The sequence below is a fragment of the Acinonyx jubatus genome, chromosome C2 (genome assembly GCF_027475565.1).
Source record: "Acinonyx jubatus isolate Ajub_Pintada_27869175 chromosome C2, VMU_Ajub_asm_v1.0, whole genome shotgun sequence".
NCBI classification, from domain to species: Eukaryota; Metazoa; Chordata; class Mammalia; order Carnivora; family Felidae; genus Acinonyx; species Acinonyx jubatus.
Window position 1 is genome coordinate 7,101,993 of NC_069384.1, and position 26,742 is coordinate 7,128,734.

The 26,742-nt window shown below is 49.4% G+C and overlaps 1 protein-coding gene across 11 annotated transcripts in view; it reads left to right on the plus strand.

The window, feature by feature from the left end:
* ERG (ETS transcription factor ERG) overlaps positions 1–26,742 on the plus strand; it is a 265,893-nt gene that overhangs the window by 191,610 nt on the left and 47,541 nt on the right. For 7 of the 11 annotated variants that reach the window (XM_053220550.1, XM_027041609.2, XM_027041610.2 and 4 more), the window contains one exon: positions 12,051–12,268. In XM_053220550.1, coding sequence (XP_053076525.1) covers positions 12,051–12,268 — 218 coding nt within the window. Of the gene's footprint in view, positions 1–1,599; positions 9,739–12,050; positions 12,269–26,742 lie in introns of those variants that run through there. The other 4 variants (XM_053220553.1, XM_053220549.1, XM_027041611.2 and 1 more) reach the window with 4 other exon arrangements.

Genomic DNA, 26,742 nt, shown 5'->3' on the forward strand with positions numbered 1-26,742 from the left:
AAAGATGGGCCCACGGACATCAGTGAGTCTGTTTTCTCCATGAGGATTCAGTACAGTAAGTGAAGAGGTTCCAAATAAAGAGCCAATCCAAAAACCGAGGTTTAGACCCTTGTGTAGGCCTCATTAAAAGTTTCAGGCCACCTGCTGTTCTGCAAGTTAGACTGGTCTGGGTATGAATGGATCTACAGAGTTTTAAAGAGCGATTCTGACTTCTAACGTAGACCAATTTACAGAGGGGTGCAGGGCGGACTCCCAAGAGAGCCCCGTTGGGTATGATATATGTATGTGTGGTTTGAAATTGTCGGGCAAGTTTACAATGAATAACTCAAGTGCAGTAGGTTTTGAGATCAACGCTCCCAGAGTCGTAAAAATCAAGTCTCGCTGCGGCCAGCTTGTTGGTGCGTGAAAAGTGTTCCGATGACAGGGTGCTCCCTGGTGTTCCAGACTACATCATGGGAGAAGAATGAGGTCAGCCCCGAGCATGAACAAAGGTTATGATACCCTGGCTACTTGGTCTCCTTCCTGTGCAGAAACTAGGGCAGATTTATGTACTGGAAAATCTCTGCAGAGCACAGGCTTAGCCTCCCGGCCCCGGGGAGGGAGGCATCATTACTCACAGAGCCGAAGCAGGAGCTTGGCAGGGATGAGACCCTCGCAGTGGGGGAGCGCTTGGCTCTTTCCACAGCGGGAGTCGGTGTCTAAGAAGGAGAAAGTGTCCACGTTCGGGTCTGCTGCTGTATACAGTATGTGGTCTGTGCCGACAATTATTCGAGAATGGGGATGGTAAGGAAGGGAGGGAGGTCTTTGGACCTTGATAGTCGTGGGGGCTATGTGCTCGACTTCCTCACCCGCTCGTCCTGGCTTCTGTAAGGCTTTGGTTAGTAGAACCTTACTTTGTTATCATTGGTGTGATTGATGTGCCAAACGGCCCTAGAGTCCCCATGCAGGAGATGACATCCTAACCACACCTGAAGGCGTGAAATGAGTTCTCAGGGTCTCGCCTACCTTCTCACGGTGAGCAAGGAAGATGTTCGTGGGACGTGGGCAATTCAAATCTGGGGCTGCATGAACGGAGCCTAAAGCTAACCCCTAACTTGACCTTATAAAAACTTCTTGACAACCGCACAAGTGGTAGATTAGATGCGCCTAGGGGAGACCTCCGCCGACACTCCCCTCACCCCCCCAACATCTGCTCAGAGGTAGAGAAAGGCGGTCACAGATAGAGAAGGTGGAGCTTGCCTTGTGGCCATGGCAGGGAGAGAATGTCACTAGTTAAATAAAATAGATTTTATTTGGGTACAAGAAGGGACCTTAGGAAACATCAGAAGAGCAGACCCTCATTTCAGACCTAAGGAGTGGTGGCCCCAGGGCTGGGCCTCACCGAGTGGCCGCACTGAGTGGGTGGCTACATCTGGAACCAGGGACCCTACATTCTTGCTGTTTGTTAAACCCCCATGTGCCCCAGCGGGCACTCGCGGGTCGAATCTGCTCTCACACGTTTGGAAGGAACTGTATCAATTATTTATTTATTTATTTATTTATTTATTTATTTATTTATTTATGTTTTATTTGAGAGAGAGAGAGAGCATGAGTGGGGGAGGAGGACAGATGGGGAGAGAGAGAGAGAGAGAGAGAGAGAGAATCTAAAGCGGGCTCTGAGCTAAGCATGGGTTCGATCCCACGATCCTGGGGTCATGACTTGAGCCGAAATCAAGAGTCGGCCGCTCAGCCGACTGAGCCACCCTGGCGCCCCATCAACTTTGTTTTGAATGTAAGGCTGCTCTCACGCTCCTTTTAGAGAGAGGCTCGGATTAGAAGTTTGCAGGCACGAGATAGAAACCTGATGGAAACAAGCTGAGCCAGCAGCGGCAGCACTGTGGGTGGAGGCCGGGACATCTGCTGTTCCTATCTTGCGCTTGCCAGGGTTTTCCATTGTGCCAGAACTTTCTCATGAATAGAATTCTTGGAATTTTATCGAAAACAATGAATCCATGTGTCAGAGATTCACGGAGGAGACACATCCCAGATGTGCACTGCACTGTATTTTTAGTGTGCACATGTGTGGTTTGCAAAGGCCAAGCAGAGGGCTGCCGGTATTTCACGCGGAGCTCCTTCTGCACACGAGAGGGGTGACATACCATCCCTCCCTTGGTGCTCAGAAAAAGACCGTTCCGACAGACTGTGACAGCAAAAGACTGTGTCCCCCTGTGGGCCTGGGGTGGTGTTCTGAGAATCCTCTGTGCCTCTTGAAACCTGAATCACCTGCATTCCAAGCTGGGCGAGTAAGCTTCAAAAATCAGAAGGATAGCATCATCCCACGAGTTTCTTAGCAAAGCCGCTGTAGGAACACATCCTTGTACAAGTTTATTAAAAACTCATGAGCTTTTAGGGAAAGTTAAAATAAAAAACATCAGGGATCCCACATCCCAGAAGAGAAGACCTTTTTGGGAGTTTGAGGAATATCAGTTGTGTGCCATGGGCTATTTTGGGGAGAGAAATACAGATTATGTTGTAAGAACATGGTATCTCCATCCATCCATCCATCCATCCATCCATCCATCCATCCACCCATCTATCCATCTATCCATCCACCCACCCACCTGTGCATTTATCTATTCATCCATTCACCCATCCATTCATTTAGTCATCATATAAAGAATGCCAACAGCATGCCAAGGAATGTACCAGAAGCTGAGGCTACAGTTTTGACCAGAAGACCCAGATCCCTTCTCACACGAAGCTTGTGTTTCATTAATAACAAACAAACTAATGTAGAACTACAACTGAAAACTCTGCAAGAACTGATCAGGGACTAAAAAGGTGAAATCACATGGGGCTAGAGTGACTAATGTCCTCTTAACATCAAAAAAAGAGGTGTTAGCTTGTGCTCTCCCCCCGTGAGATAAAGGCACATGACTTTCAAAACTAGTTTTTACAAAGAGAAGTGACTACTTACACGTAAGAGACTATACTTTTCGGGCATCTGGCTTGTTAGAACCACATGACTAGGAATGGGTAATCCAAACCATGGCTTGAACCACGTGGAGCATTTGGGTCAGTCTCGTCAACTTTCTAGAATGTGATAATAATTGAAACATAATAGGAAAGTTTATAAAACCTTTTCCACATCCTAGCTCACCGAGTCCAGTTAACATCCCTGGTTGGAAGGTGGGCAGCTGTGATTAATGCCGTCTTTACAGTTGAAACAATCGAGACTCCGACAAGGGTGAGGCAGCTGTATTTGAACTTGCCCATGTGAGGATGTAGTATGCCCATGTTGTGGAGTGGACTGTTCGCAGGGCTGGGGACCAGAATCTGCATCTCTAACGAGCTCTCAGCAAGCTCCTTGTGGCAGTTGGAGCAGGAAGCGGTTCCCAAAGTTCTCTTTTTATTGCCAATGGATTACCGAAAAATAAAACTAGATAAAAATAAGATGAAGGCTTTGGATGCATATCCTCTGACCGTTAGGTGACGGCAGTGATTAGGAAAACAAAAAGGAACATCGAACGCCAGCCCCACCAAACTCAGGGGGCGCAGGAGGTCTACAGGAGCAGTCATGGTGATCTTTGCATTTCCTCCGACCTAAAACTTATAAACAGGATGCTTCCACACATGTTTTTATACTTTTAGTTCATCTCTAAAGAAGGAAAGAAGCCTATGGGAAAAAATACGTTTCTTTGTAGGAGAACAAAGAAGCTATTAACATCACTTACACATTGTTCCTTTTTTTTCCCTTAACCTTTTTATTGAGGCTTGATTAACACGCAGAAAGCCATACGTATTTCACGTGTACAACTTAATGAGTCCAAGAAGGGTACCCACCAATGAAACCACCACCACAGTCTCCGCCACAAACGCATCCGTCGCCCCCAAAAGTTTCCTCCCTCCCTCTTTATTTGTTTGTTTTTGTGATAAGAACGCTCCAGGTACTGTAGTCAACTCCAGCCTTGGGCTGGGTGGTCAGTCTTCAGGACGCAACTCCTGCACATCTGAAACCGTGCACCCTTCACCCTTCCGTTGCTGACAGAAAGAGTCTCCTTCAGTTCTCTCCGATGTTTCAGAGGGCATCCTGCACAGCCCTGGGCAAGGAAACAGAAGTCATTTTAAAATTATGTGTGCCGGGTTTCTGATTCCTCAAGGTTCGCTGAAATCTAGTCTTCGTTGCGTGAGACCTAACTATTCTTTCTCTGAAGTCTTTCTGCAAAGCTCTGGTCTTCCACAATATTTCTAGGATTTCTGCTCCGCAATGAATGCTTCTCTGTTGCGTTGGAGATTTTAATTTCCAGTGAGCCTTATTTTATTTGTATGTGCCTGGCTACATAGGGTCCCCAGTTTATGCCTCCGCAGATTTAAGGCAAGACCCTGCGATGCTCCGTGTGGGTGACTACAGACGTGTTGCCAGGGACGGTTAGCCTCTGGATTCCTGGTCGTTGGATGCAAAATCCATTGACCTCACAAACGTGGATCCCTCATTGTGATGGGATAGAAGTTTTGGGACCCCACTTACTGCATTATGATTGGGCTGTAATATAATTCCATGACTTTTAAAAACTTTTTGTTTTTAATTTATTTTTGAGAGACAGAGTGAGAGCGGGGAGGGGCAGAGAGAGAGAAGGCGACACAGAATCTGAAGCAGGCTCCAGTCTCCGAGCTGTCAGCACAGACCCCAATGCGGGCTCGAACCCACAAACTGTGAGATCATGACCTAAGCAAAGTCGGACACTTAATGGACTGAGCCGCCCCGACGCCCTGATTTCATGACTTTAATGGTTAATATGAACATCAGCAAACGTGATGTTAAGAAGCTCTTGTGATGTAGTACCAAATGTATAAATGATCCCGCCCTGAAAATGCTTATATTTTAATAAATGTGGGAGCTGGGAGACAGGTATCTGAGCAAAGAGAATTCCCGGGGTCACCTTAGACCTGCCCAGAGCCAAAGAGAAATCCAGCGAGTTCAGAGCGGGGAAATTCTACAGGGGGTCCTGAGGGGGCCGTCTCTAGCTCAGTGTTTTCTGAAGGGATATGCCGAACAGAGGGAAGCACCTTCTAGACGAGAAAGGAAGGGATGAGGAAAGATGGAAAAGAGAGAGTTCAGGTTCTCTGTGTCATCTATGCAACATCTGCCCCATGAGTCTTCTGAGAGATGAGGAATATGTGAAAGTCTTTTTCATGTGCCCTGTGAATAATGATAATGTTAGGAGATAGATGGGTGGATGGATGGGTGGATGGATTGTAGACGGATAGGTGGGTGTATATCTGTGTGTGTCAGAGTGTATACACACATCTGGATGAATCTCCCTATCTCCACCCCAGTCCTGGGTCTCGAGCTGGTAGCACATGTTGTCAACTTGTCTGATACTGAGGGAACACCATGTTGGAGAAATACGCTCTTCAAATGGACTTCGTTTGCCTACGTGCATGTTCCCTTTGAGGTTAATCCAAGATTTTTTATATTTTTTGAAGGACTCAAATAGCAATGTGTTAAATGAGAAAAACGTGACACAGAGCTAGATGCTGCGTTTAATATATGGTTTTAATGTTTCCCGCACCGAAGAGTTAAAAAGAATATCAGGAGAGGGCAACAGTGATTCACCCCCATCTGTAACTTCATGCTTGGCTTCTTGTGTGTGTCATAATGAAAAGGTCCACTGGTCAGATGAAGCTTCTTATGACATGAGATGTTGGCTGTATCTGAATGCAAAAACATACACATTCAGAATAAGTCCTACGCGATTGGTATGTGGGTGTTGGGTGAATGGTGGTGGGAGGTGGTGGTGGGGGTCTTCCCTAGGTGTACTGTTGCTTTTTTCCCTCCCAAATGTGAGCAGGAGGTGACTTTCCAGAAGCATCTATGGCAGGGGGTCTGCCTTGAAGAGAAGCTATACACAATCGGGCTTGAGACAACCTAATAAGAGTTTTCCAATACCATTAGGTCTCTAGACACCCATACAAGGCCACCACGTGCTGCTGGCTGTAGCGTATTTGTAAATGGGGTTCCTACTTGCCCTGTTTTTCCTGTGTATTATTCACCAGGAGAAGTCAGGCATCCACCCAGGATGCACGCGTCCCGATACATGGCCCTCAGTTTAAGTCTGAATAATATGATTAACCAAAGAAAACAACAGCTCTGTTGATTATCTAAGAAATACTGAAATGGGGGCGCCTGGGCGGCTCAGTCGGTTAAGCATCCGATTTCGGCTCAGGTCGTGATCTCACGGTTCGCCAGTTCGAGCCCCGCATCGGGCTCTGTGCTGACAGATCGGAGCCTGAAGCCTGCTTCGGATTCTGTGTCTCCCCCTCTCTCTGCTCCTTTTCCACTCACACTTTGTCTCTCTCTCTCTCTCTCTCTCTCTCTCTCTCTCTCTCAAAACTAAATAAACATTAGCGAAAAGAAAAGAAATACTGAAATGCATCTGGGGCCTGTTGCTGCATAGCTTTTAAGCTCATGGGAGAGCCTTTTGTATGTAGAGGGTTCCTTTCCTCTCCTGATGCTTTAATTCCGTCATAAATCGTGAGATTCTGGGCATTTATTTCTTCACCCTCTCCCACTGAGTCCCTCTATAGCCTCTCTCTTTCTAGGTGGTCCCATCTCTTACTGTGATAACAGCCCTGCTCTTTCCACGGCCATGACAAGACCGGGTAGGGACGCGCTCTGCACGTGGCCTCCATTAGCCCAGCCTTCCTTCCTTCTCGGACATCCGGGCAGTGGTGAGGGTACAGCCTTGGGGAGGGATTCTCCCCAGAGCCCCAGACCCTGCCTCTACTTGGCCCTCCTTACTGACGTCCCTCTTCTTCTCAGGCCTGGTTTCTTGTCCTGGGGCATGAGTGGCGGTTGACCTTACGGGGTTGCTGTCAGAACTGAATGACCATGTTTCATAAATTTAAGATGGCACTGGTTATAAAATGAACCAACATTTCGTCTGCCGCCAAGGGGAAAGACATGAGTAAGCAAGCCAGTGGCATGCCATTGACTGTAAGATGCATCCAGATTTCAGAGCTGGGAAAATGTGGAAAACGGTGTAGTCAGTGGCATAGGGCTTAAAAGAATGTGCATGTGGAGCGCTTCATTCCCAGGGCAACCTGGTTATTTTGTGATGGAGCAGCTGTTTGTGAATCCAGAGAAAAGTGGCCAGAAGATACCGTACTCCTTGCAGGGTGTGGAGTTACGGGATGCCCCAAATTCTGCTTGGCTCTGTGTGGGAGACGTTGAAGGAAGAGTTTTGTATTGGGGTGCAGCGGGTTTGAGAACCCCCGTGGAAAAGACTGGCTCCTGATTTCAGATGACACTGGCTTCCTGGAACGGACACTGGGTTGTGACAGCAAGAACTTCGTTGAGAATGTTCTCCAAGGCACGACCGTAATCTTATTTAGCGTGCTTGTTTCACTTACATTTCCCACTTGTTTTTCCTAACTCCTGGAGGCACATGACACTTGAGGAAGCCGGAGAGACATGGGTTTGGGAATCCAGTTCTGTGGACACTGAGTTCTGGATGTTTCTCAGATTTTTGAAAACCACGTAAGGACTTGTCTCTCTGTCTCGCTTGCTTCGGTTATGGAGGAGGGCTGATCATCCTGTGACTCACTCCCAGATTTCATGACAATCTAAGTATGTTGGGTTCTCTGGATTAACAATGTAGTACTTTTAACCCTTGTGGGGGGAGGGGGGGTCACAAAATTAGAAGCAAAGAGGAGCCCAGGCCTTATTTTCTAATTCTTTTACTTGAAATGTAGGAGCCTCTCAAAATACTCATCTGGTAGAGAAAGGAATGCATCTGTTTCAGGGTCCCTGATGTCTTTTGCTGAAAATGTCAGTGCGTTTACAAAGTACATTCCACTTTTCATTATTATCTTTTGAACGTAGGCATTTGGATCCTTTGCCGTACCCAAATCTAGTTACTTGAAAATAAAGTGTGGGGCGCCTGGGTGGCTCGGTCAGTTAAGCATCCAACTTAGGCTCAGGTCATGATCTCATGGGCCGTGAGGTCGAGCCCCGTGTCGGGCTCTGTGCTGACAGCTCGGAGCCTGGAGCCTGGAACCTGCTTCAGATCCTGTGGCTTCGCCTCTCTCTGTCCCTCCCTGGGTCATGCGCGCGCGCTCTCTCTCTCTTTCTCTCTCTCTGTCTCAAAAATGAATACGTTAAAAAATGTTTTTAAAGAAGACAAATCGAATTTTAGGCTCACACTATGAAATATCATCTGGGTGAGAACTCCCCAGCTTCTGGAACGATCAGTTGACTCTTAGCCCATGACCAAACTCCAAAAGAATGTCCTCGTATGTTATTGGTGCATTGAGTACATTCATTTGAAATAAACACCGTAGCCCTAATACAGCACTACCTTTAATTCGGGGGCAATTTGCTTAGAATTTATGTGCGTCTCATAAGTTCGTAAAAAACGAGGTTGGTCGTGTGTCACTTGCCACATTGGAATATCCCAACTTTCCTGGAGCCACAGAGAAAACACCCCCACACACCAATCTAAAGTTCAGCTCTTTTTATAGTAACATAGAGGCAGGCATATTAAATTATTATGCCACGTTTCTGCCAGGTTTTGACTTTTTTTTTGAGTTCTCCGTTATAAGGCAACCCGAGCGGTCCCCAAGTCCCGTGGCTGCCCGAACGTTCTGAGAGCATAGCCTATGCATGTTAACTAAGGCATCTCCTGACACCCCAGGCAGGTAGGCAGGTAGGTAGGTGAGGTGGCCACGGATGAGGAGGGAAGCAGGGACAGCGTCAGCCAAGGCCAGGAGTCCCTTGCGGAGCTGGAGTTGAGGGACTCATGTGTTCCTGGTTACCAGCCTGTGTTCAGAGCTCTGTTCTGGTTTTAATCCTGCCGGGCGAGATCCTCTCCCTCTTTGAAGTCCCAGAGCCGGCAAGCAGGGAGGGGGCGAATCCTTCACATCAGCCTTTGTCATTCACACCGAGCCAAAGGGACGATGTCACTAAGTCAAATGGATGGACAAAGAAACACTGCTGGTCTGTAGTGTCTCTTGCTTGTTTTCTTCTAAAGGGCGGTTACTTTTAGTGACGATCCTTGTCGAAGGGGGTCTCTGACAACCAGCCTTTGGCCTCTTTTTACTCTCCTGTTGCGAAAATGTGCTACATGGGCGTGTGTGTGTGTGTGTGTGTGTGTGTGTGTGTGTGTGAGAGAGAGAGAGAGACAGACAGACAGAGACAGAGAGACCGAGAGATAGGAAGAGAGATTGATTCTGTTTGTTTCCTTTTCCTGACCTTCCTTAATTCTAGGTGTTTGGCAGTCTTGGTCCAGTTATAATAACTTCGGGGCCTGCGTTTTTATTGGTCTCTCTTTCCAGAATGTGGCTTCGATTTCACCCTTCTTGAAATGCCTATCCTGAACCTCCCTCACTTTGGGGCTCTTTCTCCTCTAGTGAACAAAAGCAACCTTTGATATTCCGAATTGCACCACCTTTCTCATTTTTTATGCAATGTGAACTTTGAGGAGAACTTTAAGATATGAGGAAAAGATGTGTGTCTCCCTTATCTTTGGCTTTTGTAAGTTTTTTTTTCCTTCCCCTAAATCGATCTCAATTAACTTTGATTTCTTTCTTTAGAAAACCATGTGCTGAAATAATGCTTTGCCAGATGTGAGAATGGGTTCCTGCCTCTCCAAACACACACTGGAGCCTTGTCTTAGTTCTTCTAGTTTGATCCACTTTTTAAAATCTTACGCCGCATTTGTTTGGTCACGGGAAGCCCTACTCTACTTTATCTCGGAGGTATACTCATATTTTGACGCTGTGACTCTTTTTGTCGGCACAACCTCTTTCTTTCTCGCTTGTAATTTAAAACCTAGCCCGTCCCTCCTCCCCCACCTGTTTCTGCCGAGTTCTGATACGAATCGCACGTTTATTCGTGTTTCTCTTCACCGGGGAGCCGGCGCTAACCTTGCACTGGGTCTTGAACTGGGTCTTGTCTGTGGGACCAGGCGGGAGAGGGGGGCAGGCGTCGGCCTCGTTTCCTGTTCTGACCATGTGAACCCTTTCTGTCCAAGTGCTGCTATGGGAGGGGAGACTCAGTTTTGCAGAAATTATAGAAGATGCTGGGATTTATGTCTTTTTGAAAATATCACTACGACGCTAAGCCCGTGGTGCTGATTTTACTTGTAAGGCCACATCTGTGAATTTTGAGTCGTGAGATTCCTTTACCCTCCCTTGGGACCAGAAGAGAGAGCCATGTAATTCAGGTTCCCCTGGACGTCTCCGGTGCCCAGAGCTTCGGAGCTGCTGCCTCGTGTCGCTGTTGTCTATTGTTGACGTGTTTGGTTTTTCTGTGGATTCAAGATGCCTTACCTTTTTGTTGTTGTTCCTTCCTCGTGTCCGATTGTGGCCGTCTGGCGGGCGCGAGCTGTCCTTGTGTACGTTTTGTGTTACTGTTTCCACCGCCAGCTGACTCTTGCCCCCAAGTGGCACAAGCTGTGATTCTGGGGATTTTTGAGAAGTGGGGAGGGGTGGGGTGTATATATGTACAGGCACCTGGCCACCACTCTGACGTCCAGAGCACTGAGTTTGTTGCTGCAGGTTCTTCCTACTCGCTGATTCGTAGCTCAGTGTTGTCGGGCAACGAAGTTCATGTGCTTGTGAGGTTAGTCCTCAGGTGGCACAGTGCACACGGGGTGGGGAGGGGTGCTTTGTGAAATTACACGTGTTCTCTAATAATCCTGATACTTCTGCAAGGAGGTAGGTCTGTATCTTCGAAAAGCTGCCTCCCAAGTCTCTGTTACTAACAGGGAGCGGCCTTATTTACTGAAATACCAACTCGAAGAAAAATAAGGGAGTGCTAACGTAAACAGTATCCCAAACCGAGAGATGTAAGAAAGGCATCGTCGTAGGCTGAGGCAGTGGAAGGTAAAACACAAGTCCGATCTATCCCTAATTCCACAGCTCCCTTTAAGGTGAGTTCTGGACTTTTCTGGACCTCAGATTCTCTCATTTGGGGATGAGCAGTTGGGACTAAAGTCTCCACTGTCCCCCCAGGTCCCAAGATGTCCATTTTTAAAAAATGTTTATTTCTTATTTATTTATTTATTTATTTATTTATTTATTTATTTATTGTTTTGAAAGAGAGAGACAGAGAGAGCACATGGGGAGAGGGGCAGACATAGAGTCCCTTTCCTTCCCTTCTGCAGCACGGTATATCATTCAAGCAGTTGAAATTTCCAGATCTAATTTGCCTTTGCCGATCTGGTGAATAGGATATACGCGTAGCCATAGGCCAGCCACTTGTTTGACTTAAAGCCCCACAAGAATGGTCCAATAATGACGAATATTTTCTATTTCTTTGCACCAAATCACACAAAGGACCAAAGATCTTAATAGAAAATAAGGGAGAAAAAGAGCTCGTCAGTGATCCCAGATATTTTAAACATCCTGGTATTTGGAGGCGTCTGGATAATTCAGAGCTTTTTTTTTTTTTTTTTTTTTTTCTGGTTCATTTATCATCCAGATGTTCACCATCATGGAAACACTGCTCGAAACTCCATTTCAGCTAATAACTTCAAAGTGGAAAAATTCGTACCTTTGTCCGTTCGTCCTTCGGTGCCCCACTTCCCTTTACTTTTCTTCTAAGCGTCTCCTCTTGGAAACCTCCTGGGAATGTGGCAATTTCACCAGATGCTTAGGTGTTCTCCATCACATTTCTTTTTTTTAGTCTCCATGACCATTCTGTACCCTGTCTGCTTGAATTATCGATTGCATTTGTCAAATAATGACACAAGCAATTGGATGTCTTCTAAGACCTTTGAAATTCAACTTCCTTGAGTTGAGATTAAAGTGGGTATTATCTGCACTGTGGCAGTCAGGCCGGGGATGCTGGGAGACCCACAGGAAAGTTTTTCGGGGCCGGCCGCTTCCAACTGCTGCGGTCGGGAGGGAAGAAACCCAGCTACTGTTTTCTTCTCAAAGGTAGAAATGGATACCACGACAACTACCTAAAATGTGGTCCCAGTTAGAAATGGCTCGCAAGCCGGCAGCCCTTTGAAGCGTGACTGTCCTTTGGCGCGTCCTGAACGTGTGTTTCTTTGGGCATTCAGGAAGCGCTATCGGTCGTGAGCGAGGACCAGTCATTGTTCGAGTGTGCCTACGGAACACCACACCTGGCCAAGACGGACATGACCGCGTCCTCCTCCGGCGACTATGGACAGACATCCAAGATGAGCCCCCGCGTCCCTCAGCAGGACTGGCTGTCTCAACCTCCAGCCAGGGTCACCGTCAAGATGGAGTGTAACCCTAACCAGGTGAACGGCTCAAGGTAAGGAGACGCCCCTGCCCCTCTTCTCCCCGACTTCGCTGTTTTCCTGCCCCCGGAAGAGGCAAACGAGTCACGCTTCTCCAAGGATCGTTGCCGCGAGTGAGGCCCTTGCGCGGTAACATCGGGCCGGGCTGAGAAAATGTGTTCTCCAGTGGTTTGCGTGAAGGCTAGAGGTTGTAAAACGGGTAGTATATTTACCAAGAGCTCCCTTTGAAGATGTGCTCGATTCTGTTTCCCAGGCACGAGGGCTCTGCGGGAGGGGGGCCGTGCCCACATATGGCGGGAATTCATCTCTGAGGGTTTTATTGCCTGGAAAATAATGCCGGCTTATGTTTTTATGGAGGGAGAGTGTGAGCTAGTGGCCAGGCAGTGCGGCGTGACGTCCGGGCCATATGACTTGGCTGGTGGGTCTAGTTCATACGCGCTCCACCCCTGCCTTCTTGGTGCGCGCCGTTTCTTCTCGCCTTTCCGTACGCTTGAAGCCAAGTTCTGGTGGCACACGTGAAGTACTCCCTTTCCTGACTTTGTCACTGCCACTGTCTCACCGCATATGTTATCGAATGCGGGACCGTGCGCCTGATGCCCAAAAGCGTTTCATCAGACGCGGTTTTGAAGAGTAAAGTTGACTTCCATTGCGACGCGATACCCCACGCGTATTCGGAAAGAACGTAAGATCCCGGGACAAAGAAAGGATAATTTCCTTTAGATGCCGCATGATCTGACGTAGAGTCCTAAGAACGGCTCACGTTTTCTGGTGCTTTGTTAACGCGCAAAGCCCCTGTACAGCCAGCGAGCTGTGAATGCTCCAAGCAGCCTTGTGAGGAATGCTTGTCCCCATCTGATGGATGAGGAAACTGAGGCTCAGGCATTTTCTGGCTAACTTGAGATCCCAGCTTCAAGCAATTGGATTCAAACCAAGGGCGTCTGACTCCACACCCAGTGCATTTTCCACTCCGCGGCGCCCATAATAGGCCCCCTTTTTGCCTCACGTATATTTCAATGCTAAATGCGCTTTTTATAATTGTCATGTTTTATAAGCACTGGAAACCATTGCGTCAACCCCTAGTTGATGAAAGTGCCAAGTCACAGGGCCTTAGAGAGAATGTCCGCAGTGTGGCTGACGTGCCAGACGGGGAGATGGGAGACGGCAAGAGTTTTCCTCGGCTCCGAGAAGCCCGTTCGTTCACTCTGTGCGTCTCGCTTCTTCTGGAAGAGGGGGAAGATAGCTCTGATGTTGAATCTTGCTACGAAGCTGGTCCTTTAAGTGGAATTCAAGCCAAGATAGGCCCGGCAAGGCAGTAATTTCTAGACGTCCATGAGGACAAAAGGACCCTGGTAGAAAATGCCGTCAGAGGGTCCAGGATAGCGGAGTCCTGGCCCGGGCAGTTGACGGTTACGTGTGACTATTTCACAGTAAACCTATCCGTCTGATAGAATGTTTCCCCTGCTCGTTAACTGGTCAGCCTGCTGTGAGCCCTGAGTACGTACCACTTCTTCCAAGGCTGGTTTCTACCTGCAAGGAATACATCACCACGTGCGTGCATGTGTGTGTGCGTGCGTACGTGTGTGTTAGAGCAAGGCTGTGTTAGGGAGACACTGAGTATGGGGGACAGAGGGAGAGAGAGCGAGAACACTTTGGGCAAAGGGCACTGAGACGATTTCCAGGCAGCAAAAAGTGAAGCGAGCCGTGCCCTAGCCCATGTTGCCAAGAGCCTGGCCTGCGACCAGCTCTGGGAATTGCCAGGCTGGATTCAGCAGCCCCAGAATGAGACCGAGTGAGGAGGTGAGGACGGTGTTGGAGAAACAAAACCTTCTCTTATTCTTCCGGTGCTATTTGTGAATTTAACAAAATATGTAAATAGAAGAAGCCTGCTGTCTTGTGGGAGAAGTGGGCTGGCGTGATAATAGGGAGGGAGGAGCTTCCAGAACCGCCGAAGCCTTGTGGAATGGAGCTATGACACAGATGGCAGCTGGTCACCAAGTGTCATCGTTGCCCACCCCCAAGAATGTTCTGGAAAGACGGGAGGGTGACATGCACTGACCCTCTTTGCAGTAGAGACAAATCCGGCGCTCCTGCCCGTCTTTTCCAGAGCTCAGTGTGCCTGCTGGAGTTGAGTGTGGTGCCTGGGCCGGTGCGTCAGTTGAAGTCTCCAGAAAAACAACCAATAGGTTAGACCCTGCAGAGATTTGTTGTAAGGAATTGGCTCTTGCAGTTGTGTGGGTCAAGTCTGAGATCTGTAGGGCAGGCTGGAGGGCTGACAACCCAGGCAGGAGTTGCTGCTGCTGCGGTCCTGAGGCAGAACTTCTTCTTCCTTAGGGAGAAGTTCAGTTTTCTGCTCTTTAGACCTTCAACTGATTAGACGAGGCCCACCCACATTCTGAAGGATAAGTGCCTTTATTTAATGTCAGTGGATTCTAGATGCTAACAACATCTATGCAATATCCTTACAGCAACACCTTGATTAAGCGGTGGTTTAAGTCACTGGGCGTGATGCCCTGGCCAAGTAGACGCAGGAAACCGGCCCTACCTGGTGTTCCCAGACTCTGTGCTGGGCAGGGCTTGGTGGAGTCATTCCTCTCAGACCTCCAAACCAAGGATTCCCTGCGGTGGCCAGTTCCTTGTACTGAGGGGCTCAGCCGGCTGGATGGGAAATGGTAGAGGGTGTTGTACATCAGATTGTTGGTTCACTGGCACCTTGCAGGGCACTGAGAGCTGGGCGGCCAGGCAGTACCTGCTGTTCAGAACACGACAGGCTGCCTGTGTGGCCGTCAGGGTGGCTAAGGCTCGTTTCATCTGGGGGCCCGACGAGTGGATATAAGATTACTGCGGATCAGGCTGCACACTTTGCAGACCCACCGTGTGATATTTACACACACCAGCTCCATCATAGGGAACGTGGATCTGCGTTCAGTTGGTTTTCATTCTGGAGACCTTGAATGGACACTTGTCTGTAGCAGCCCTGCATGAGGGTCAGGGGCGGAGGCAGGGTCGGGGAGACAGGGGTCCTGCCCTGCGGGAGTTCTCGGCGGGGGCAGTGTGGAGCAGGCATGGTTCACCTCTGCGTGAGCAGAAGGGACAGGGGTATAGCTCCTAAACACCCCGTCTCCCGGCATCCCTCCAGAGACAGCAGCCGCCGCCCCCCAAGTCCCCCAGCCTGGAAGCCCCAGGCCAGGTGTACCGGGGAGTTAGAGACAGCAGCGTGAAAAGAAGCACACCTCCTGGCCCCCAGCTCGGCAGCTTGTTCTGATGGTCATTGCTGGAAGCTTTCACGAGTCAGACTCCCATGCAGCGCGCACGCGACTTGATCAAGTTCCAGGGGCATTTACGTAAGTCAAAAACTGGACTTTGCAACATGTGAGCGGATACCTTTGCGGCCCCTGAGTGCCAGTGTGCAAATACCCCCCAGGACGAGAGCGCTCTGCAACTTGGGTCTTGCCTGAACGTGACCCAGCTCCTTCTACGTAGAATGGCATCCTCGCGAACGGTCCTCTCTGTCCCTGTCCATCCGTCGCCCTTGGAGGAAAAAGCCAAGTGCTTTGGGAGGAGGGTGGAGCCCAGCTCCTGACCAAGTGGTGGAGTTCTGCAAAACCTCAGCCCGTATGTGTTCACAAGGCTCCCGAAGTGGCGAAATGAGATCTGTTGCCATTATACTAGAGCTCTATAAAAAATAATAAAAGGAAAACAGGAGAGAAAGGCACCACCGCCTCGCGAACCCGCGGGGAAGTAATTGTGGGTTTGGCTTGGCCGCTGCTGTATCAGAGGGCACGGTTCTTGTAGACACCCATCTAACTGCATGCTGTGTAGACACGGAACATCATGTCTCAGCCTCGGTAGTCCGTGGCCACCCTGCCTTCCCCCTTTCTTCACTCCAGCCTCGTGCACCAGAAACCCCCAGGTGTCCACACGGCGGAGGAGGGTCCGTGTGCAAACTTGAACCAGCTGTTTCCCAGCGCGGTACCCACAAAGGCCCTGTGGGGAGTTCCGCTGCCTGCGAGGCCTCTAGTGAGCCCCCTGCTGATGGCCTTAACTTGCCGTGAGGTTGCTAAGGCCCAGGCCCCTACAGACAGGCGAGATGGGCCAGGAGATAACACACACGCACACGCCTGCGGCCCACGAGAAAATTGCCTTCCGTGAGTAGGCGGGCAGTATTGTGTGCAAAGCAGCTGCGTCATGGCACCTCGGCGCCTCTGACTCGGAGATGCAGCCAGATGTCAGGTGCATCGGACGTCTCCTGCCCCCTTCCTAAGGCGGTGAAAATTCCGCGTAGCCCGCCTGGAGGTAACGGCAGGGCGGCGTAGGCCCACCCGGAAGCTCGTTGCAGCTGGAACGTAATGAACTCGTGTGCCGTGCCTGTGAGTCTTGCCCTGGCACCGTCCCCAGACCCCCTGGAGTCCTCAACTTCCTGCTGGAGTCGGGTGGGTGAGGGGTCCCTGGGGCGCTGGTGCCCAGAGCGAAGCCCCGTGATCAGCAGCATCAGCACCAGCCGGGGGGGGGGGGGGGCGTTAGACGTGCAGTTCTCAGGCCACCCACACGCGCCGAATCCGACCAGACTCGGGGACGGAGCCCAGCACTCGGTGTTTTAATGAGCCCTCTGGAGATTCCTGCGCTCGCTGGTCCGAGAACCGCCACTCTGTTGTGGCAGAGTCGAGGGAGATGAAAAATGGGTGCCCTGCAGAGTGAGTGGCCCGGGAGAATACAACGTGTAGCAGTTGGTCTGCTCCCAGGAAGTCGGTCTGTCTGTCTGTCTGTCTGTCCTCTCTCTGTGGTCTGGGAAGAAGACTCGTTGGGTGGGTAACTCCAGCCGCACGTCAGTCAGACAGCAGGATGCTCTCGACGTCATATTTAACGGACACGCATCTGCCGAGTGACGACGATGACAGAAAAGGGGGTTACCCGATTGGCCCGTCCGGGCATTAGGCACACTGGCTGTGCGTGCGGTCATTCATTCATCCAACAAGAATTCACTGAGAGCTTACTACGTGTGGTCACTTTTCTCGGTTCTCGACCTACAGTCATAAAGCACAAAAAACTTCTGCCTTGCTCTGTTCCCTTTCTCATGGGGAAGATGGCCGTTGAGCCATCTAGTTAAACATACAGTAGGTTGGATCGTGGTAGATGTGAAGGAGAAAAATCAAGCGGGGAAACAGGGTGGCCGCTCTAGATGGGGTGGCCTGGTCTCTAAGAAAGTGACACGTGAATAACGTCCCAAAGGGTGTGAGGGAGAACGCCCCATGGTCAAACAGCAGAATATTCCAGGAGAAGGGAGTGCTCTGTGCAAAGGCCCCGAGGTCAGCCTGGAGCGCTGGAGGACAATCGTGACTGACACCTAGTGACCCAAGCCACAAACAGGCAATGAGGCGCAGCGATCTTCCCTCTGAGTGAGCGAGGAGACTGTCGGGGTGCTGTAGGGAGGTGGGGGCGTGACATTCCTCAGAGTTAGCAGGCTCTCCCGGGCTCCTCCTGGAGGAGGCCTGTGTAGGAATTCGGGTGAGGGGCGGTGGTGCCTGGCTGAGAGGTGGTGGCATTCTGGACCCATTTTGAAGGTACGACTGATGTGCTTTGCTGACAGGTTGGACCTATGGAGGAAGAAGGCGGGAAGTAGGGATGAGCCCAGGGTGTTGGGGAGACTCCAAATGAGATGTGGACAAACCACACTGGGAATCCTCCCGAGGTTAGAGCCTGGGCGCCTCCAACATCAGCCCAGACGTTGGGGCCACGCACTTAGTGCTAATGAACACCGGGCAGAATGGGAGGGGCTCTCACCTCCTCACCTGAGTTCAGTGGATCTTAATTCATTAAACCATTTCTCAACCCTGGTGATTGTGTCTCAGGGGACATTTGGCAATGTCTGCAGACACTTTAAAAAAAAAATTTTTTTTAACGTTTAGTTATTTTTGAGACAGAGAGGGGGAGACACAGAATCCAAAGCGGGCTCCAGGCTCTGAGCTGTCAGCACAGAGCCCGACGCGGGGCTCGAGCTCACAAACCGCGAGATCAGGACCTGAGCTGAGGTTGGATGCTTAACCGACTGAGCCCCCCAGGGGCCTCTGCAGAACACTTTTGATAGTCACGGTGGGAGAGGGGGGTATTCCTGGCATCTGGTGGCTGGAGGCCAGAGCTGGTGCTCAGCATTATACGATACACAAAAGAGGATCCCCTGCCCCCACCACCCGCCCCCTCCACTCACCTCTGAAAGAACCTTCCCGCCCCGATCGTCAACAGTGTCAAAATTGAGAAACCTTTTCCTAAATTCACATCTAATTGGTGTTCACATCGTGCACTGCGTTAGCTGCTATGAAGATGGGTGAAAAGAAGCTCACGGTCCGTCAGGGGTGAGGAAGATTCTGGGAGATCCCGTGACAAGTACGGAACAGAGGGATGTCTGGGGCCCAGCCATCGCAGGCATGAGGGTGTGACCCCATCCTCCTGGACACAAAAGAAAGACTCCAAGAAGGAGCAGCATTTATCAGCACATCCACAGCCCAACTGTGATTTATTAATAGATTTTAATATACGATGTATTATCCGATGTATGAATGACATTACGTTTATACCCGTCTCACGGAGGAAAACCGTTGAGTTTCTAAGTTTTCTGATCTTGCTCACATCCACCTGTCATCGGCCATGTGACCCCAGGCCTGGCCTCCTCTCCACTCCCTCAGGCTGCTTCCTTTAGCCAGACAGCTTTTCTGTGTTGGCAGGGATAGCACAGCCTCCTCCAGGTGACAGACAAGCTCTACATCCTGTGCCTTGTCCACTGAGAGGCATTACATCCAAACACTGACCGTTTTGGTTCCTTGCATATGGTGCGCATTTAGAAACTATTCCTTCCGTCTCGTGTCGTTTTATTCCAGCGGGCCAATTTACCTGGACTCACCTTCACGCTACCTTCGTGACATGTCCCCAGATAAAACCACATTTTAAAAACAACAAGCGGGTTGGAGAGACTTGGCCATCCAAGCTCATCAGTGGCTCTCAGTAAATACTCATTGGGCCGAAATGAAAACTGAAAAAAAAATTCTCAGTGTTAGGATGGCAACCGTTCAACCACCCTGCACGTCAGTTGTGTTGTGTTGTGTTGTGCTGTGCCCGCCTACTGCCTACAGAATGAGGTAGGTAGTAGGTCTTTCTGAGAGTAGGTCTCTGCTGAAGGCCTTTTAATGCCAGAGTCTTTCATCGTGCCTGCGACACTCAATATTTGGTATTTGAACGTGGTTCGCTGGGACCACTCTCTCTCCGTGCCTTTCTCCTTTGACTCATGGAGATTTGGCTTAGTCTTTATTTTCCTACATTTGCTATAAGGCTTCATGTATTTTGTTAGGACAGAGAAGTTCCCAGCGATAATCTCATTTACTCCTGTCTGCCTCAGGGTTCTGAATCAGATTGGCATCCAGGATGCCTTGTTCGGCCACCTTCCAAGTCACGCTGTGGGAGCCTTGCGAGCTAGTGAGTTTTCCGAACCGTGACAGGGAGGCCAGTTAGTAGTAGCTCGCCTACTTGTAAGGGACCTTGAGTCTTTACAGCTGTCAGTTCATCGGGCTGCAAAACTGGGACGTGGACCGAGAGCCTCACCCAGGGAACAGTCGGGAGGGAGACCGAGGTTCTGCCGCCGCATCTCTGTCTGGAGCAGACTTCTCACCCCTTCTGCTCAGCAGCCACTCATTACCTCCTTCGACATCTCTTGGGGTGTCGAGTGGGTGGGCGCCATTTTGTAGAGTAGGAGAGCCTCGGAGTCCTGCCCCCCGTCAGGACGCCAGAAAGTTCTGTTGGGTCAGTGCCGGTATTGGCAGCGGGACAGGGGGACCGCCTTGGGATTTTCAATCTCGAAAGTGAAGTCATTTTGGTTAACCAGAATTTGCATAGCCTGTTATGCAAATAAAAGACTGAAGCCCCTTGGTGCCCACTGGGCTTCGTCCTTTCCTCTCTGAGAAATGCCAAGTGTATCAAGCAAACAACGACAACAACAAAGACAACTCATGAGACAGAAGAGAAGCCACATCTCATCCTGCGCATGTAACTCTTCGTCGAGATCCTATTCTATAGCACATTTTATTTCCAAATGATGAAGCCCAAAAGGACGCATCGCCCCCCACCCCGAGATTTCAGGACCGACACGTAACATGGTCTGGCTGGTACCTGCTCTCAGCTGTAAAGAGAATTATAAACTTAAATGAAGAAACTCGGGAAAGCTTCAAACCCCTTGCAGGGACAAAGAACTAACTGTTGGTGAGTTGGTGGTGACTTTTTAATTAACTTAGTCTTCAACTGCTTTGGAGAGGGGGGGAAGGGGACAGGGCTGGAGGGAAGAGACTGGGATTCCAGGTGTAAGAGAGCATATTTAGCAAGGGTAAAAATAACACCCAGCTGTAAAGACAAACATCTCCAGTTTCAGTGTGAGCGGGGAGCTCTCCATGAATCACTGCCAAGCTCCGCCCGCCGCTCAGCCGTGGGGTCTGAAGCGGCTTTTCCACTGCCTCTGATTCAGAAATAAAACAGACCCACAAATTACCCCGGCGCTCTCCAGACAATCCCCTCCTTGTCTGGGGGCCTGAAAATGCCTTTTGTAGCAACTTGCCTCAGTCCACGCCTTGGAACTCGATTAGGAGTTTGTTCGGTCGATTAGAACCAAGTATGCACTTTGCCCCGGCCAGCCTCCCATGGGCCCTCTCTCAGAACGGACCTCTCTGGACTTTCAGGGCAGAACTGCCAAAGAAAACCTTTGTATTTCTCTCACGGAGCTTCACCACCCAATGAACTAAAAAGAACATTCTGGAAGATAGTGACGTTCCAATAAACGGTGACGAGCTGAAGGCTGCGTGCTAGCCACATTAACTTTCTTATCCGCATAAGAGTTGGGGTGATAAGGACCATCGTGAACGAGGGCAAGAGAAGGTGTAGCAGGGGAGAGGGGCTCTCGCCGCTCAGATGCAGACACTGTGAGAATAGGGACCCCGATGTATCCCCAGCACCTAGGACAGGGCCTGGCAGAGAGATTTGCTCCGTAAATACTGGTTGGAGAAACGAATGAATTGAGGAGACCCAGAGAGTCTGGGGCGTGTCCTGTGGACCAAGAAGGTCCTGTGGTCCAACACAGGGCTTAGGATGCACGTGACCAGTGTGGATTTGTATTTGGGGAAGATCATTCTGGAAGCAGAGCTCAAGAACACTCCCCCAGCATGTGGTGGAGAGAAAGGCAATGGAGAGTTGTCTCTACGTGCAAGACGAATTCAGGGATAGGAAAGAAGGATGGGTCTTGAAGAAGCAGATTTTCAAGAGGATCGTGGGTTTGTCTCTACCCAGTTCTAATTTTTTTTTTTAAGTTTATTTATTTTTGAGAGAGAGACAGAGTGTGAGCAGGTGAGGGGCAGACAGAGAGAGAGGGAGACACAGAATCTGAAGTAGGCTCCAGGCTCTGAGCTGTCAGCACAGAGCCCCGTGCGGGGCTCAAACCCACGGACTGTGAGATCATGACCTGAGCTGAAGTTGGAAGCTTCACCGACTGAGCCACCCAGGTGCCCCATCTACCCGCTTCCAGAAGAAGTACATTGATTTTCCAAATTTGATTTTGCCTTGCTGTGGACTTTTTCTAAGTTCCAAAGCCTCTGCTAACTATTCTGAAGTGAGGGTGAATCACAGATTTAATGTGGCTGGTGAGCTCAGGGCTGTCGCCTGGGGCTGCGTTCAGCGACATTCTTGAATAAATGAGGTCCATTCACACAGCACAGATGACAGTACAGGGCTAAGTCTCCGTCCTTGTCAAGCTAATGGCCACGTCTGTGCCGTTCGCTGCGGGCTCTTTCCATGATGGAGTCTACCCTGCTGTCTGTAGCCTCTGATGTGAGAAACTCAATGTCAGATGCCAAGTTTCTTTTGTTTTTTTCAAAAACAAAGCCCCAGTTTTAATTTCTCGGTACATTTTTACAGGCACATTATCCCTTTTTAAAATAAGGTATTATTGGGGCCCCCCGGGTGGCTCAGTCGCTTGAGCGTCCTACTTCGGCTCAGGTCATGATCTCATAGTTCGTGAGTTTGAGCCCTGCATCGGGCTCTGCACTGACAGCTCGGAGCCTGGAGCCTGCTTGGGATTCTGTGTCTCCCTCTCTCTCTGCCCCTCCCCTGCTCATGCTCTGTTTCCCTCACTCTCAAAAAATGAATAAACATTAAAAAAAGTTAAAAAAGGAGTTCTTTAAAAAGAATAAAAAATAAAATAGGGTGTTATGTATGGCAACAGCTAAATGAAGATTTGCCTCGGGCTGTGTTCCACTCGATCTGAAAACCTTAGACTGACTGCTTTCCCGATGGTCCAACTTCTGTCCTGGTCCTCAGTTCTTAGGTCCACATTCTGGGTCAGGTTCATTCCTGCTGTGCCTCTTAGCCCGGGAACCTCTGGCCAGATTTCCTGTCACAGTCACCAGCGTTAGCCCATCCTCTCTGCAGAGCCTGCAGCGACCAAGGGACCGTGCTGAGCTCCCCCAGGAGGTCTGGTGGGGAGAACATTTGACATTCAACTGTAAATGGGGTTGATCAGCGTTTTCTAAAAAAAAAAGGGGGGGGGCTGGCGCCTGGGTGACTCAGTCGGTTAAGTGTCAGACGTCAGCTCAGGTCATGATCTCACAGTTTGTGAGTTCGAGCCTGAGCCTCGTGTTGGGCTCTGTGCTGACAGCTCGGAGCCTGGAGCCTGCTTCCGATTCTGTGTCTCCCTCTCTCTCTCTGCCCCTCCCCAGCTCGCACTCTGTCTCTCTCAAAAATAAATAAACATTAAAAAAAAATTAAAAAAAATTCTTTAAACAAAACAAAACTAGACTTAACCAAAATCCGTGTGTATGTCCCCATAAACACATCATCTTCAGCTCCTCCCTGGAGGCCCTGCCTTTGTGGGCACATGGCTCAGCTCACATCTGCAAATCTCTCCATGACTGCCTTCAGGGCCACTCCCAGGATATTCTTCTGAAAATACCCAACAGGTGCCCATTCTGTTGTGTTTCATGTCCGTGAGACGGACGACTCGTGTGGGGCTACCGGGGGAGGTCCTAGAGCATGGTGATCGAGGACTTGGACTCAGGACCCCGAGTGCCTAAGTTCAAATCCTGGCTCTTCCCTTGCTGGTTGTATCACCTGGGACACAACACACTCCCTACCCAGCCTCTGTGCTTTACCTGTAACGGGGCTCCTGTTTCCTGGTATTGGCCTTGTGGAGTTGTGTGCGTGAAGTGCGTAAGAAGCAGTTAACGTGGCATTTACTGTGACTTTGGCACTGTGCGAGATGCGTTGCCCATATATTTGCTACAACATAAATACATAAAGAGAGCTTGAGGCCGGTCCTGGGATGACTAAACAGTCAAATACTAGGTAGGAGATGAACTAAGTAAGGTCTGTAAATATTTGTTTGCCCACAGTGCATTGGGTGCTCTCAGGGGCAAATGTGAGTTTAAAACATAGAAACAGAAGATTTTTGGAAACTGGGATATAGACCATTCTGTCTCTCCAGGTTTTTTTGTTTTTTCAATTGTTCCCTTATCTTTTTAAAAATTTTTAAAAAAAAATTTTAATGCTTATTTATTTTTGAGAGAGAGAGACAGACCACGAGTGGGGGAGGAGCAGAGAGGGAGGGAGACACAGAATCCGAGGCAGGCTCCGTCAGCACAGAGCCCGACGCGGAGCTTGAACCCCTGAACTGTGAGATCATGACCTGAGCTGAAGTTGGACGCTTAACCGACTGAGCCACCCAGGCGCCCCATATTCCCTTATGTTTTTAATGTTTATTTATTTATTTTTGCGAGAGAGAGAGAGAGAGAGAGAGAGAGAGTTCACAAGCTAGCAGGGGAGAGGAAGAGGGAGAGGGAGAGAGAGACTCCCAAGCAGGCTTCCCACTGTCCGCACAGAGCCTGACTCAGGGCTCAAACTCATGAACCGTAAGATCATGACCTCAGCAGAAATCAAGAGTCAGATGCTTAAATGACTGGGCCACTGAGGTGCCCTGATTATTTGCTTATTTTTAATATTCCTGCACTGACGTCCCTGGTTGGCCAGTTCTTTCCAAAAGGGTCAAGAAATGGCAGGTATGGAGGACTCGTGAGGACGTGCCGTCTCTTGATTTCTGTAGCCGAAGCAGCAGGGACCTGAGTGCTTGGAGCACCCTGCTTTATCACCAGCCCTCCCCACCCCTACCCCGACACTGTGTGCGATGCTCTGAATCTGTTATCAGATACTGGGAAGGATGTCGCTTGCTAAGACCTGGTTCGTCTTCATGTTTCTGACACCTTGAATAGTAACGGGATGCATTTCCTTCTTTGCTTTGGCCAGTAGGAAGCTCAGAGATAAATTGGTGTCCTACCTCTAGCAACAGTAAATAGTAAGCCTACTCAATGTGCTGATTTTATCTCGTGATTGGTTACTTTTCTGCCCTTACATTAAATTCACTTCCATGCCTTTGATTATTTATGTTATCGTTTTGTCTCGTGTGCGTTTTTATAACTGTCTTATATCGTGTCGTCTTCTATGCCTCGTAAACCTCACATGGTTTGAGGAAGGGTAAAGGAAGAAAGTAGATTCAAAACCACCACACGCCCACATAAATATAACTCTAAAGTTGCAGAGGAGAATGATGGAACCTCTTCCCTAGAAAAACATTAGTAATGTGAACTAAACATTCGTTGGTCTAAGTAGCTTCCGGAGAGTCATGCCTGGGGCGTTGGGGGTGGAGATTCTTCCAGCCCCTTGATTCTGAAACTCTGTCAGAACGCAGTTGGGTTCGGGGACATGGCTGACATCTCATCTGAATTTAAATTTAGTGCAATTTCCAATTTATTGGGTATTCTTTGCCTGCCCCTTCGATCGTTGGTTTGAAATGCTAGTATGCCTTACGAAGTCAGCACTCATTGTCTCGATTCATGAGAACTTGATTCTGCAAACGCTCTTTCAGACTGTTTAGTTCGTTGAGGCTCAACAAGCCGACTGAGTTGGGCATGTGTGTGCAGTTTTCTGAAGAAGGGCACCATGGTGCCATCTTTTCTAGGTGAAGGTAGAAGGGTCTTTCTGCGCTATTGCCATATCCCCTGGAGTGGCCACAATTATATGCGTGTGCCGTGGGGTTCTGTGAGGTTGCTCCTTTGGGAGACTAAACTCCCAAAGCCGTGTGGCCCCAAGAGGGCACTGGGGGAGTTGGGAAGCGATATGGCGCCCCAGCTTTCGTCAGGTGCCTTAGTGAAATTCTTGTTTCTGCAGCAGCCTTCCCCTTCCGGGGCGACCTCAGCCCAAGGTGGGATTTCTTCTGCTGTGACAGAGGGGAGCAGCTGTCCTCCTAGCTCCCGATCCCTCTCTCTGATGCCACATTCTCTATGGGATTGTCAAAACCAGTGTTTTTCGGGTTACACACTGAACCCAGACCCGAAAATGTGAATACGAGAATGTGGCTAAGACCCAGTCATTTCCAATTTATTTTATTTCAATGTGGTAAGAACACCTGACATGAGATCTATACCCCTTTTTTCTTTGTTTGGTTTTTTTAAAAGTATTTATTTTATTTATTTTCGAGAAAGAGTGTGAACAGGGAAGGGGCAGAGAGACCGGGAGAGAGAGGATCCGAAGAGGGCTCTGTGCTGTCCCAGGTGCCCAGCGATCTATACCTTTTTTTTTTTTTAATGTTTATTTATTTTCGAGACAGAGAGAGACAGAGCATGAACGGGGGAGGGGCAGAGAGAGAGAGGGAGAAACAGAATCGGAAGCAGGCTCCAGGCTCTGAGCCATCAGCCCAGAGCCCTACGCGGGGCTCTAACTCACGGACCGCGAGATCGTGACCTGAGCTGAAGTCAGACACTTAACCGACTGAGCCACCCAGGCGCCCCGATCTATACCTTTTTAACAGAGTTTGAGGTACACATTATTGTTGACCAAAGGCTAGAATATTGGAGAGCAGGTCTCGAGAGCTTTTCCATCTCGATTGATTGAAACTTTATGCTTACTGGTTGGTAACCCCCCATCTCCCCGCCTGCCCAAGCTCCTGGAAACCACTGTCCCACTATTCAGTTCTCTGAATGTGACTACTTTAGATACCTCACGTGAAGTGGAAACCGGCTTTTGTTCGTCGGTGACCGATCTATGTCACTCAGCATAACGTGCTCAAGGCCCAGCCGTTGTTGTGCGTTATAGGATTCCCTTCTTTTACAGGAGGATGAGTACACTGTTGCATGTACCACAGTTTCTTCACCCACCGGGCCATCCGTGGACATTCGTTTCCACACCTTGATCATCGGGAATATTAGCCGTAAGGAACAGAGGAGTGCTAATATCGCTTTGAGAGTTGGATTTCCATTGTTTTGGATGAATATGCAAAAATGAGATCCCTGGATCATATGATTGTCTTTTATTTTTTTAATTTTTTTTAATGTTTATTTATTTTGGGGACAGAGAGAGACAGAGCATGAACGGGGGAGGGGCAGAGAGAGAGGGAGACACAGAATCGGAAGCAGGCTCC